At 37.4% G+C, this 14965-nt stretch overlaps 1 protein-coding gene across 1 annotated transcript in view; it reads right to left on the bottom strand.

The window, feature by feature from the left end:
* Positions 1–533: 533 nt before the first annotated feature.
* MYCBP2 (MYC binding protein 2, E3 ubiquitin protein ligase) overlaps positions 534–14965 on the bottom strand; it is a 269123-nt gene continuing 254691 nt past the window's right edge. The window contains exons 72-82 of the mRNA XM_010855138.1: positions 14430–14549; positions 12397–12498; positions 11508–11636; positions 11009–11141; positions 9658–9761; positions 8319–8507; positions 7404–7511; positions 6094–6303; positions 4165–4272; positions 3352–3517; positions 534–1371 (exon numbers count right to left, since the gene is read on the bottom strand). Of these exons, the coding sequence (XP_010853440.1) occupies positions 1256–1371; positions 3352–3517; positions 4165–4272; positions 6094–6303; positions 7404–7511; positions 8319–8507; positions 9658–9761; positions 11009–11141; positions 11508–11636; positions 12397–12498; positions 14430–14549 (1485 nt within the window). The 3' untranslated portion in view covers positions 534–1255. The remainder of the gene's footprint in view (positions 1372–3351; positions 3518–4164; positions 4273–6093; positions 6304–7403; positions 7512–8318; positions 8508–9657; positions 9762–11008; positions 11142–11507; positions 11637–12396; positions 12499–14429; positions 14550–14965) is intronic.

Genomic DNA, 14965 nt, shown 5'->3' with positions numbered 1-14965 from the left:
ATAAGAAAGGGGGGGGGGGGGGTTGGTCAATTTCCTAAATGTTTTCTTCTATCTCTGGCATATGTCCATTTATATCTATTTATCTATCCATCCATCTCTCCCTCCAGTGTTAAGATTCCAGCACTGTACTTCATTACTACTCTTTATTTTCCCTAAAAGTTATGAAAGTTATGATTTGTGCTATGTTAGTAAATTCCTTTCCAAGGAAAACTGGATAGAGGTTTTAGACCTTAGGTATTTAGACTGTCTTGGCACCCCACTCCAGTACTCTTGCCTGGAAAATACCATGGACGGAGGAGCCTGGTAGGCTGCAGTCCATGGGGTCGCTGAGTCCGACGCGACTGAGCAACTTCACTTTCACTTTTCACTTTCATGCATTGGAGAAGGAAATGGCAACCCACTCCAGTGTTCTTGCCTTGAGAATCCCAGGGAGGGGGGAGCCTGGTGGGCTGCCGTCTATGGGGTTGCACAGAGTCGGACACGACTGAAGTGACTTACAGTTACAGTTCCCAAGTCAACTCTATACACACTTGTTAGACTTTATCACTGTATAAAAATGTACAGTGGTTTATTGACATGTACATTCCAATATGTTTACAGCTGCGAGATAATGAGGCACACTCAGTATTGCACTTCATTAAAATTTCAGGCTCAAACTTAACCTAGAAGTTTAAATGAAACTGCATTTGTAAATTTAGTAATTCTTATACAGGACAAACATTGATATCTTTATATACAGTGATACTTATTACATTTATATGCCATCCTAACACAATTTTTTTTTTTTTTAAATAACAGTCTAGGAAATAAAACAGAATATTCCTCTTTTTATCCCCACCCGTGATGCAATTGTACAGGATTACAAAAAAGGCAGTATACAATAAACAATGATTATTTTTCTTTTTTTTGCTTGAAAGCCAGCATCATTCTTAGTCCACGGGCATGGCAATTCTTTGATATCAATTATCTATAAATGTCCAATGCTTCACAGGCCAGTGACGATAATGGCCACATGCAAACACCTCACAAGTTTGATGTCTTGGTTCAAAAAGAAGATAAACTGAAACAATGGGGAAACTTTCCATAGCAAGAATTATGTACATGGTATTTGGCATCCGTCTTGCACTGTGAATGGTTCATTTTTATGGATGTAAAAATGGTCCCGTCCTTATCCTGAGCAGAGTTTAAACTTCACCACATCCGCTTGGGAGATGAAGGCAACTTCTCTCTCTGTAGACAAAGGAATCTGAGTGTTCTAAAAAGTGTGAGCATTTCTGCACACTCCACAACCCAGAGCAAACTCTTCTCCAGTGGGAGGATGAACAACATGGAGAGGACATTCAGTTCCTTCTAACTGTTTGCCTTTGGGACCTGTATACATTATGAAGGAGGCAAAAGAATATAATTAAAACACACACACACAAATCTAATGTGATGGTAAAAAAAAAATTAAAATCAAAATGAAAGTAAAAACACCTGCAGAGGTTTGTGTGCGTACTGTTGAGGCGCTGTCTAATATAGCAATCTACTCAGTTCTCTAAGAGACACAGAGGCAGAAAATACCCCATTTTACCGATAAGGAAACGGTGGCAAATTAACGTAACTTTTCTGACTCCTAGGCCCTCATCAATACCTAACTCACAAGTGCTGTGAAGAGTAAGTACCCTGGTACCAACAAGGCAGTCAATAAATTTTCTAGAGAGGAATGGACAGACAGAGGGATTCTCTTCTTCAACTTCTTAATCTGGACTCTTGTCCTTGTCCATACAACACCGTCCCCTTTTCACACCCTTCTTTCGATGACCTTAGCTCAACACTCCCCCTCCTGCTTATCATGACCATTATACTCAACACTCTAGTCTCACATTATTCTCATCCTGCTTCTTTCAAAGTCATAAAGTACTTCTACTGTATAAAAAAAAAAAAAGAAGTTTTTAGAGGGAGAACAGTTACAATCTTTATTTGACACAAGCAAACAGCAGAGTAGCCATACTAAAAAAAACCCAAACAAACCCTACTCATCTTATTATCTTTGTTTTGGAATAGATAATATATTTCACATGGTTTAAAAATAAAAATACTTAAAAAATTACACGCAAAAAGAAGTCACTTTTGCCCCATTTTCAGCCAATTTTTCCTATTTCCCGCAATAATCAATCTTATTAGTTTATGAATTTTTCCAGTGCTTTTTAAATGCAAATAGAATATACCTTTCCATTTCCCTCCTTCTTACAAAAGGCAGCATCCTATGCACATTGCTCTGACTTTTCATTTAATAGCATCTCCTACAGATCTTTTCATTTTAGTACATAGAAACTCCATCCTCAATCCCTTTCATTTTTTAATAGAGCACAGTAACTAGCATTTAACCAACCTCTTACGGGATACCTGCACTGTTTACAGATTTGTATTATTATAAACAAGGATGTGGTGAATAACCCTGTATATCTGCTCTTCAGTATCTTTCTCACATATGTAGGTGTATCCCCAGAAGTGGGATCACTGAAGGGTAGATAAATTTGCAACTTTGAAAGGGACCTCAGGGTTCTGCCATTTGCATGCTGGTAAGCAATGGATGCAAGTGTGTGTCTCCTTCCCCAGCTTTAACAACACTATATACTGGTGTATGTGGTGTGTGCGTGTTTGTGTGCATTTTGACTAGGTTTAGATCTGTCTCCTCTATGTTCACATTTTATCTCCCCTTCCACTGCTCTCACTTCTGTTCAGCCTGATATTCCACCTTACTGTGATCACTAGCCTCCCGACCTCTTCTGACGTTTTCAGTCTCCTTTTGGTTTCACATTCATTTTCTCTCAGCCTGACCTCCAAAGACCATCATTTCCCCTGTATTCTCAGTGGCTTCTTTAATTCCCTTGGCTCTCTGATGCTCACTCACTATGCTGCCGATTCCCAGCCATTCTAGATTAAATCACTTGTCCACTTTATGGTGCTGATTCCAGACTTCATTTAAAAACAAAAAAAAATTCATAGCTGCTCACAATAAAGGCAGATGTGTGACTCCCCCCACCCCCACCAAAATCCTTTTAAATGGTTCTATTATCAATTAATAATTTCAAACCTCTCACGGCACTTTAGTACTGAGCAGCAATCCTTCTACTAATCCTTAGCTGACTTCCTTCTCAGTCCCCACGCTCTGAGCCCCTCGCTCCTGATGGTCATCTTTCTACTTCACTCAGAAAGCCGGAAGCTTACAAGGGCTGAGGAATCCCTTTGTTTAGGACAGTTTGAACTGGATTTCTACCACTTGAAACAAAGTGTTCTCATGGGATCATGAAATAAAACTAGAGACCATGTACATCATAATCGTATTTATAAATATTGAAAGCATACCTGCAGGACAGTGTGGAAGTTCTTCCTTAGGAATGCTAGTCATTCTCTGAAAATCATCATGACAAGCATTACAAAAATGTGTTGTTCCGAAACAGAAAAAGACAGCTACTGAGCAGCAGTAGCGACACTTATACTCCAAAAAGTCTGTGCCATGTTTTGGACACATCTACAGCGAAAGAAAATAAATACAAGACTATGGTGAGTCTATTTCAACTATACTTAATATAATCATATACATAGCTCAGTAATTCATGCTTTGAGAGTATACATAGCTCTCAAAACTGATTGAAAACTTGATGATACATACATTAAAACACTGAATAAATGTGTGGCTTGGCCCAAAAGGTTTGGACGAAGTCCCAAGTTTAAATCCCAGCTCCATAATAAACAACTTATTTAATAAGCTATCCATATAATTTCTCTGTGAATGCTTCTTGGTCAACAAAATTGAAAACTTATTAATATTTCTTTTATCTCTCATTCTCAGAGATGTACTGTTAAGATTTCATTGAAATGGAGAAAATCCTATAAGTGTGCCTGCAGGTTTAAGAAAACGAAATAAGTAAAATTTATTACTTGTTGATACATGGTGATTATTTTATGGGACACAAAATTATAAAATGCAAATACCAACAGCATCCAAAAGAGATAATATATACAAGATGATCTGGAAAATTATACTCTGCCCTATAAATCGCAGAAAATACTGGGGAAGAAGCCTATTATACCATCCCCATGATATTATACTAGTAGTCTAAAAAAACAGATGTTTAACATTTCTAAACTGTTCCTTCTAATAAAATGTTCTCCCACCTGAGCCCTGGACACATCAGAACAGGCACCACAAATGAGTTCTCTAGGATCATAATCATCCCCTTGTCCAGCCTCAGCATCGCAGCGAGCTTCACCACCAAAATATGCCTAAGGAGGGAAGAGACTTAGATTACAGCAGCAAACAGAGAACTCTGCCATGGGAGGTTCAGTGTGGCTGCAGTGGAAGTGAAATCGAGAGGCCTCTGGAAATATTATTGTCTGTTAGACATTCCCTTGCAATGCCAAGCGGAATGTATACAGGATGCCGCTGTAAGAAACCGATCAGGACAAGAAATATGGTTTCTGCAATTCTGGAATGGATTCATGCTTACAGTAGGAAGTTCAAAGACTGAACTGTGATAGCAAAATAACAAAAGAATGGATAGTATTCCAAATAAATATCAAGAACAGGATATTAAGTAGTAAAGAGAAACTATGCTTTTCCAAGGCAAAGTTTGAATAGTTTTTCCTTTTTGACATATTAAATACCATATTCCCATCTACTCCTCTAAAAATATGCCTAAAATAAATATTAGATATTCCATTCAGAACACTGCTCATACTCACAGAGCTACACTCTATGCAGGAACTCAACAGTATCTAATACAGATACTTGAATATATGAAATTACCACAATGGGTAATTTATCTGTATTTGCTTTGGGCACAAAATAAATTCAACAAATTATAATTGGGGCATTCTGCATATATAACATGTCTCATAGCCAAAGAAACTGTATCCATAATTCTGTATAAATGAGTCAATAGAAAGTTATTATCTGTACTAGAAAACAGGTCGAAAGACAAGGCTTCATTGATACAGAGGTTATAAATGGTCGTGCACTGGCTAAATCAGGCCTCAGAAGTATTTCATTTGTCCTGGGGGCCTATTCCAGTTGTTTCACTTTTCGAGATTCCTGGCTCGGCTTCCTAAGGCATTTGACTCTCATCTGTATGGTAGTACAATATTCATTTATGAGATCCAGTACATTAAACACAGAGAAATAACATTTTATTCTTTGTAATAATTCAAGGTTCACAAATAAATGGTACACACTGGTCTTTCCTCGAGTGTGGATATTTGTTTGCCCCTGGCTTTCGTCTATTTAGCCTGCCATTCATTATCTGTATTTTCTTTTCCTTATGTTGAGAGACTATCTTTCATATATTGATTTCTTCCTTCCTTCATTCATTCTCCAATTAATGGTGTCTAATAAGCACCAACTACTGGAGGTAGAGAAATTTTAAAAAGTTGTCTTCATCCTCATGGAACTTACCAAGTGGGACAGAGAGACATGTGAACATCACTGGAGATTGAGACAGTCAGAAGTATCTGTGAGAAATCTAAATGTCTGGTAGACAATTGGATATTTATATCTAAATCTCAAAAATTCTGGAGGGTCAGAACAATACAGGTAGGCAAAGGCATGGGTCTGCAGGTCACCAAAGGCACAGAGGTATTACTGGGCTAGAATGGATGGCTGGGGAAACAATATGTAAGAGTAGGTGAATAAAAAGAAACTCTATGAGGGAATTAAAGAGCAGTGACCAGAAAGGCAGGAAGATACCAGGAAAAGTCTTGTTCTGGAAACCGAGGAGGCAAGGATTTTTAGAAGGGAAAGGTCAAAAGAGTTAATCAAGCAAGAGAAGTTTATTTAAGAAGTAACTGGATTCAACAAACAATACTGATGGGAAAGAGATTATGCAGAGAAATATTTCATGTTCTGGAAACAATTTGTATATATATTTTTAAAAAAGCCCAAAACAAACTAAGAAAATAAATTCTACTTGAAGCAGAGCACCAAACGTTTTCATTTTTAACTTCAGACTGAAGGTATGAGAATAATTAGATGTCATTTGACAATTCAACTTCTTAATCTCATAGGTAATCTCTAGTTCTTAAAAACTGGTCATATGATTAACAGCATACCTTTCTGCATTTGTAACAGACATAATATGCATATCTATTCATGGCATAGCCAGCGGGGTCGTTGTAAAATCTCACACCAGGAGTTGTGATAGCTTCGCTCTTATGCAGACCCTCGTATTCCAGTCTCATCAGGGCTTTTCTTCTGACATCCTCATAGAGCTCTTTTATTGGATCAAGCAGGTCTTTTAACACTATATGATTTATCTTGTTCTGAAATTAAAAAAAAAAAAGAACATTCTCTACCCAAAAGAATCGTTTATTTATTAATTCAAGAAACAGTGTTCATCTAAGTGCCAAGCACGGTGCTAGGAGATAATGAAAACATTTCCTAAATAAAATATCATTGAAAAATAATCCTGGACAGTCCTCACAAGCCTGTATTTTCCCAAGAGCAGCGAAAGTGGGGCACAAACATGAAAATTCCACTGTAGCAGCTTCATATTTCCGAGCATGAAATATATCTCCTGCGGCCTTAGCTGTTCCTGGAATGAAAGGTTACCCTGCTGCCACAAATGTGTGTGTGTGTGTGTTTTGGTTCCTTGGGGGTAGGGGAGGTTACATAATAGAAATGAACAAATAGTATTTCTCTATTATTTTCCTGTATCATTTCCTAAACGTGACTTTTCTCTGAAGCACCAAACGAAAAGGGAGAGAAAATACTACCGTCTTTTTGAACGTGGCTCAGTCTTACCAATGGCTGTGCTGAGTCCATGTTACACACTACACACCCTGTGCAAGCACACCCATGAACAAGCTTCTGTGTTAAGCACTGTTAGCCTGCCAAAATAACTGCTACTCTGGTCACTACCTTTGCAGAGATGTGTCACAATGTGGAGAATTTTCTCCTTGTTTTCCCTGCGCTCTAAGGAATCTGTCCTAATGGCACTTCAAGCCCAGGTTTTACTCTCTCATGGCAGCTGTGAGCACCTACTGGCACCACAGGCTCATTCTTCTTTTGGGTAGTCATGCACTCTTCTGTCATGTGGTCTGAACCCTGAGGGGTCTGAAAGCAGTGATGTGTGCCCTTCGATGCACGACAATGTCTACATCAATTTCCTGATGTAATAGTTTAACTTAATTAGCTTTTCAGGGACAATTAATGTCTTGAAATGTATTATAATAGATACAGATCTTATTATATTCTTAGGTACTACCTGTGTGAACAGAGTAGAAACTGAAGGGGGCTGTTGAGACACAGCAGACTGGGAAGGTCACCTAGAGATGCTGCCACGTGTTTATTTTGAAAGACAAAAGATGAAGACAGAGATGAACATAAATAGGAAGTAGGTAATTTCTGATGCTTTCCATACCTTGCAAATGGGACAAGATATAAATCCAAACGTTATCCTTGGACCAAGCCATCTGTTTTCCAAAACTCGTCGACAGCACTGTAAGTGGAATACATGACTGCAGTCCAGCTTAAAGGAAAAAAGGAGAAGGGATATAACCACATGTAATAACCATAATTATGAATAACTGACAGATGATTCAGTGTAGGCTGCTACTTAGAGCAGGTAAGAGAAAAATCTAGAAATTTAGTAGAATGAAATTCCAGCCTTCTGTTATTCATGGGACATTACGAACAAGATCTTCAGCTTCTCCCAATTTTCATTATTTATGTATCAATATCACCTTATAGACAGTAAGCTGGGTTAGGGAGAAATGAGAAATATTCAGTTTTGTACCTCTTAGGAAGAAGAAGAAACTATTGATTAAAAAATTTAAGATTTGTTTTTGAGAATACTCATTGTCTTAGAGTCACAAGAACTGAACATATAAACAAACAACCAGTAAATGTTAATGAAAATCTTACTGAGCAAATTGTAACTTCCATAATATTACTAGTATATTACAGATGTATGTATATACATTATATATAGAGGTATGTATTATTATGCACAGATCAATTACATAATGCTGTAAAATGCCATGCTGAATTTTGGAAATTAAGAAGAGAGAAGCTATTGAATAATTATTTTTTTTCTCCCTTATGAACACTTTAGACATTCACTTGACTATACAGGCTCATACAAAGCACAGATAAAAGCTCAGTGTACAACATGGACACAGAACAAAAAGAGCATTTGCTCTTTAAGAAACTGGTAGACATTAGTGGGACAGTTTCACCCAATTATAAGAGAGTCAATCACTTCTTTACTTGATGAGTATATTTATATTTCTTACTGAAAAATCTAGACACTTAATGCTTTACAAGCACAGACAACCTGAATGGCTGGCGCGGCCGAGAGTGCTTCCGTGAAACAGATCATGCACATGTCATCGGCGTCCTGCTTCAGGGTGGTGGCATTTTTATCACAGCCGTGTAGACAGGGCAGACAGTGCTCTTCGTTTTTAACACCTCCACATGGATGGCCACAAGGGTGGGTCTTGCTACAGGCTATCTTAGCATACTCCTGTTAAAGGTGAATTATAATACGGCACAGAAAATATATTAAAAAAAGGCAAACAGCCTGGTAAATTATATCCAATATGTTAATTTCCTAAGATACTTTCCCAGAGGAAATAGATATAAGGTTAAATAACCACAAAGTAGTTATTTTTATTCTCTGCTTGAATATAACTTAGGATTAACAAAGTTTATTTTTCTTTTAATGTGATTAAAAAAAATTTTACTCCATATAAAGGGAAAGCTGATTAAAAACTGAACTGCAAGTTTAGTCTATTTGTTATCATGCATAGCCAGGAAGTTAAAAAAACAATTCCTGACAATTATCCAATCACCAACTGTGTGCATGTTAAGTCACTCAGTCATGTCTGACTCTTTGCGACCCCATGGACTATAGCCCGCCAAGCTCCTCTGTCCATGAGATTTCCCAGTCAAGAATACTGGAGTGGTTTGCCAACCAACTACCCTTCATTAAAATGGGGATTACAAAAAATACAGGCATCTTTCATTATCCGGACTTTATCCAAATTCTTGTTAACTAAAGTGAATAATCAAAGTATTTAGATAGCATGGGACTTATATAGATGTTTAGGCTTAAACAAATTCAAGGAAACAAATAAAATGTGTAATGCAGCCCATAGATCTATGGCACCCCACTCCAGTACTCTTGCCTGGAAAATCCCATGGACGGAGGAGCCTGGTGGGCTGCAGTCCATGGGGTCGCTAAGAGTCGGACACGACTGAGCGACTTCACTTTCACTTTCCTGCATTGGAGAAGGAAATGGCAACCCACTCCAGTGTTCTTGCCTGGAGAATCCCAGGGACAGGGGAGCCTGGTGGGCTGCCGTCTACAGGGTCACACAGAGTCAGACACGACTGAAGCGACTCAGCAGCAGCAGCAGCAGCACAGAAGAAAATTTTAAATATATACAATGGTGACAGCTGGGAAACATAAAAGAGATTGCTTTGGGTTTGAGGGCTTTTACTGATCATTCTCCAGCTTTGGTAACACACCCAACTCTTGACATGGGTAATATGCTAATTTAGAAAACGAAAGTGATTCCGAGCTCCAACTCCCACTTATACCAAGTGAAGGTGTCATGAGGGAACACGTAAGCAAGCTCCTCCTCACTGTGATGGCCTGACGCCACACGCACCTGGCAGTCTGCATCGGAGCAAACACTGCCAACAGCAGACAACTCCGTTCCGCTCCTGGAGCCACAGAAACGGCATGCCTCCGAGCTACTTGTGGTGGGTTTTCCTAGGTGCAAGCAGAAAAGAAAAATCCTCCTTAAGCATATGTTTTCTACATATTTTACTATAACTAGTTGAAAGAAAAAAAAAAAAAAGCAAACCAGGAATGTATCACTTGCTATCATTGAGAAATCAGCCTGGCAGTTTTGTAGCTGAATGGTTGTAAGCTGCCCTAATTACAAAGCAAATAATCACACACACACAAAAGGATAAGAAACTGAAGAGCTATCTGAAGCCAAATAAATTATTAACTGATTTATTTATACTTTACCACAGAAATAGACTAGTCAAGACAGCAGGTCGAGCAGCTATGGTCAGATCCCTCATTATAAGACCATAATATCAGACAAAATATAACAACAAAAATTACATAAAAATACTTGGAAGAAAGAGAAATCATTCACGTACCTTTCCCAGCAACAATATTATAAGATATAGAGAAAAACTATTACCAGAAGATATGAAATGTGAATAACAGAAAAATTCCCAGAGAACTTAAGGTAACAGAGCAATCTGAAAGGAATTTAAATCTATTTGAAATAGCTGAAGAAGGAACAGAATCCATAAGAGAACAAAAGGAAAGAAAACAAGATTTGAAAAATACAGACCAAGCTCATTATAAAACATAAATATTGTATAAAAATCTAAATACAATAACTGAATTTAGCAATATTTATAGAAAATATATTTTTAAATGAACAGTTTATATCATAATTACAAGGATGGTTCAAACACTAGAACAGTTACTAATGTAATATATATTATATGGAGGAATAATAGGTGGAAAAAAACCAGCAGTGAGAGAAAAAAAGACTATGCTCTTGGAGCATGAAAAGTTATTCATATTTAAATTTGTCAGATTTATGCCTAACACCAAAATTAGAAATTTGTGTCAGTCAGAAAAACAGCAGACTAAAGAGGTGCTGAAAATCGGGAATTTCTAAGATTCAATGTACCTTTAAGCTGAGAATACTCCAGAAAAAAATCAAAAGATGAAAAAAGTTAAAAAAAATCAAAATGAAAAATTCATGTTTCAGATAAAATGACTTGCTCAAGGTCGCACAGCTAGTTTATAATATAGAACACTGATATAAAAATATAGATGGTGATCAATGCTGTCATAATCACTTATCAGGAAACACTCAAAATTATTCACATTAAATGATTAAATTAAACCAACATCTAGTTGAACCATAATCAGTAGGGATGGTTCACTCTACTTGCTAGGCATGATTCAGTCCTAAATCTGTTTACCTGTATGTTCTCGGAATTCCACCATTGCCTTCATTGTTTTAGAATCTGCTAATGCCATCAACCAGAACAGTTTGGTTCTGCCACAACCTTCATGAAGGTCAACCTTTATAGCTTCTTCTTCTTCCTTGAAGACCTATAGTATCATTAAAAAAAAGAGGGAAATAAATTTATCACTCTCAAAGAAGATGTATAAAATTTAATTATGCAATAATGAATAATTTATTAGGCACTCTAAGAAACTTTAGGTATTTCTAGTCTTCTCGTTAACCTTCACAACCACCTCATTTTTTATAAATGTGGAAACCAAGTCTCAGAGATTAAACGACATTCTTGATTGACACAGTTGGTAAATGAGACAGCTGGGAATTCCACCAAGGTCTTTGATTCCAAGGTCCATTTTTCTTCCCCATGACACCAATTCTCTTTCCCACTTTTATTTCTCACTGAATATATTTTATGTTCCAGACACTGTTATACATGTAAATGCAGAAATCGTCACCTGTCTTTGATGAGTTTTGGTTCGCCGATGAAGATGAAGGAATCTGTCACAGTCAGTACATAGGTTTCCACATACATTGCACAAAATGATTGCTGCAGTTTCACCATCATCATGGTTATCACACATTGGCTAGAAAAGGACATTTCCATATGTTACAGCAGATTAACCAGAAAGGCTTAAATACTCATACACCCTGAATGTGATTTATTTACAACAGGATCAGATTGTTACTCTGAACTCTTATAAGAATTTAGAATTTGAATGTTAAACAGAATTATGGCAAATGTACTTAACTATAAAAAATCCCCAAATCCATGATTAATGGGCTACGTATGTTCAGTGATGTACAAAATAATCATTATACTTTTTTTTAGAGACTTAAGAAAATTTCTCCTGTTACATTCAAACATTCTATATGCTAAATGAATAAATAATGCATTTTTGACACATGAATGTTAAGGAAATGTTTAAAGGGCCTATATAAAGTTTTTCCTTCTGGGGAAGCAAGGGATACTTCACAAACTCTAAGTACATTTGTGAATAAATTGCATCTCATGTTGCTCTCTTACTGCTTTATTTCCTTCATCTCATAAGACATTTTAGTACAAAATCTAGATACAGAATCAGAGTCTGGCTAAAACCAACTTTTGATAAGATGCAAACATGACTCAGAGAAGAAAGGAGAAGTTTTCTCAACATAATTAAATTTCCTGATATACCATGAAGAGGAAACCCCAACTGCAGAGACTTGTGAGATGAACTTGGGCCATGTGATGCAATTTTTCAAGAGTTCCACTAATTGAGCATTTTGACACGTGGAGTAAAGCTAGGCTAAAGCTTAGTATAAATAAAAACAAGCTAGATTTGTATAAAGTAACTCTGATCTTACCATTTGTTTCTGCTGTCCATCCTTTCCCATCCATCTCCCTGAGGAGAGGCGGTCGACATGGTCCTGGTCAAGAACACACAACGAGGCCAGAGCAAGCCAGAGCTGGTGAAAGGAAACGCGGTTATACCACCGACTTAGAGGACACGGACTGCCACGGCTAAGCAATGTTAGCCGGACGTGAGGTCCCCAGAGGTACTCGGGTCTTCCTGATGTGGCAGCAGGCACACACGCCCACCACTGTGTGTGCCAGGTTCACAGTAGGAACGCAAACATACTGAATAAACGACTTGCTCAGATGAACCACTCTGTTGTCTTTCTGACATATAAAATTACCCCTTAATATTCTAATGTGTAAACAGTGTATCAATACATAAATTTATATACTTAATATACCAGTGTCTCCTATAAATTTTTCCATGTAGTGGCAATGAATTCCAAGGAAGGTGGGAGAAAGGGCTGTTGAATTTTTCAGTCCCATAAGAAGTGGGGTAGTAAGGGATTCTCAGAAATCTCTGTACGCACATAACAGCCTAGTGCCAGGCTTGATACACTTTGTCAGGAATAAGTCAACATCTTACAAGGTTTAGAAGACTGTCCTCAAATATAATTTAGAATTTTCTGAGGCTTAAAGTGTAAGTTTTATTTTTATATAGAATATTACTTCACTACTGAAAAATAGAAAATGACTCAAATGTTTCAACGCTGAGAAGTGCAAATGAGTGTCACTGGATATGGAGTAAAGAGAGAAGAAAAGCAGGGAAAGAAAAACCAGAAGAAAAGTGTGCAATGAGAAAGGTGAGAGCAAACATCAGAACCTGTGTAGCCTATGTGTTGGGAAAAGGTCCCAGAGTCACACTCACTGGCAACGTGGCATCAACTGGCTTTTTCTGCCCAAGGGAAAAACAATGTATCTTATTTTTCAGACTTCTGAGGATTAGCTTAGGCATTTTCTACCAGTTTTTACTTCTTCCTAATGCTGTCACATTACCCTGCTTCAAGGAAATGTCAAATTTCGTTTGGAAGTGTATGGGACATGATACTAGGTAGGTTAAAATCTACAGTAGATCTCTCATTTGAAGGATGCAATCTCACTTCCTAAGAGACTCTGCCCCACTGTGCCCTGCGCACACTTTCTGTTTTTTAAAAGTAAGGCCTACACATTCAGTAAGTAGGCCATACGGCTCTATTTTAGGACAACTGAGTTATTACGGAAGAAGCAGGTAGGGGTCTTGTCTTTAAAGGATCTCAGTCTATCACAGTGTCACACTGATACTAAAGTTATCAGGAAATATCATTAGAAACATAGTACACTGACATATAGGTAATACAAAACCAGTATATCCTTTACAAAATCCTTGAATAAATAGTGAATGAAAGTCGCTCAGTTGTGTCCAACTCTTTGTGACCCCATGGACTATACAGTCTATGGAATTCTCCAGGCCAGAATACTGGAGTGGGTAGCCTTTCCCTTCTCCAGGGGATCTTCCCAACCCAGGGATTGAACCCAGGTCTCCCATATTGCAGGCAGATTCTTTACCAAGTGGAGCTATGAGGGATGTATATCCTTAGCTCCCTTAAAAATAACAAAAACAAATGACAAAGAACACCTAACAGTGAATATTAAAAATTACTATACTTAGCTTGTAATACAAAAAAACCCTTCATACTTTTTCAATAAATACAATATTTGATATGAAAAAAAAAGTGAAGCAGGTGGGGAAGGGATGGATTGGGAACTTGAGATTAGTAGATCCCAACTATTATACAGAGAACTGGTAGCAGCAAAGTCCTGCTGTATAGTACAGGGAACTATATTCAATGTCCTGGGATAAACCGTAATGGAAAAAGAGTATGAAAAAGAATATATTTATATGTGAATCGGAGTAGAAATTAACACATTATAAATCAACTCTATTCAATAAAGTAAATTTTTTTAAAAAGTAAATTAAGCTGACTTATTGATTTAAATTTGTTTAAACCTATAAGGAAAAAGAACAGGCAACAACAATACAGACCAAATCAAGGAAACCTACCCTAGTTGTTGCAATACACCTCACTGGAGATCTGAATTCCTCCTCCATCTTGGTCAGGGCAATGATGGTTTCCGCAATGGCATTTTTTGTCACTCTTGACCACGCTTCTGACAAATGACCCTAATGACCAGGACAGAATAATGTGATAAGCAACCAGACAGGTAGAATCAAAGCAGAAAATTCTATTCTTTTACCATCCCTCACCAAACAGGAAACTTTGCTAGTAGAATTTTAGATCAAAGGACATACTTTAAAAATCCTTCACAACCATATTATAAACTCAACCTCTTATTACTATTTAGATGATTCAAAAGAAAAGTATGTAAAAATTTAGGTTCCCAAGATGGGGAAACAGTGGAAACAGTGTCAGACTATTTTTTTGGGCTCCAAAATCATTGAAGATGGTGATTACAGCCATGAAATTAAAAGATGCTTACTCCTTGAAAGGAAAGTTATGACCAACCTAGATAGCATATTCAAAAGCAGAGACATTACTTTGCCAACAAAGGTTTGTCTAATCAAGGCTATGGTTTTTC

Source organism: Bison bison, unplaced genomic scaffold (assembly GCF_000754665.1).
Source record: "Bison bison bison isolate TAMUID 2011002044 unplaced genomic scaffold, Bison_UMD1.0 scf7180017864354, whole genome shotgun sequence".
NCBI lineage: Eukaryota > Metazoa > Chordata > Mammalia > Artiodactyla > Bovidae > Bison > Bison bison.
The sequence above is the reverse complement of the archived record's forward strand: the minus strand, read 5'-3'. Positions and strand labels throughout refer to the sequence as shown.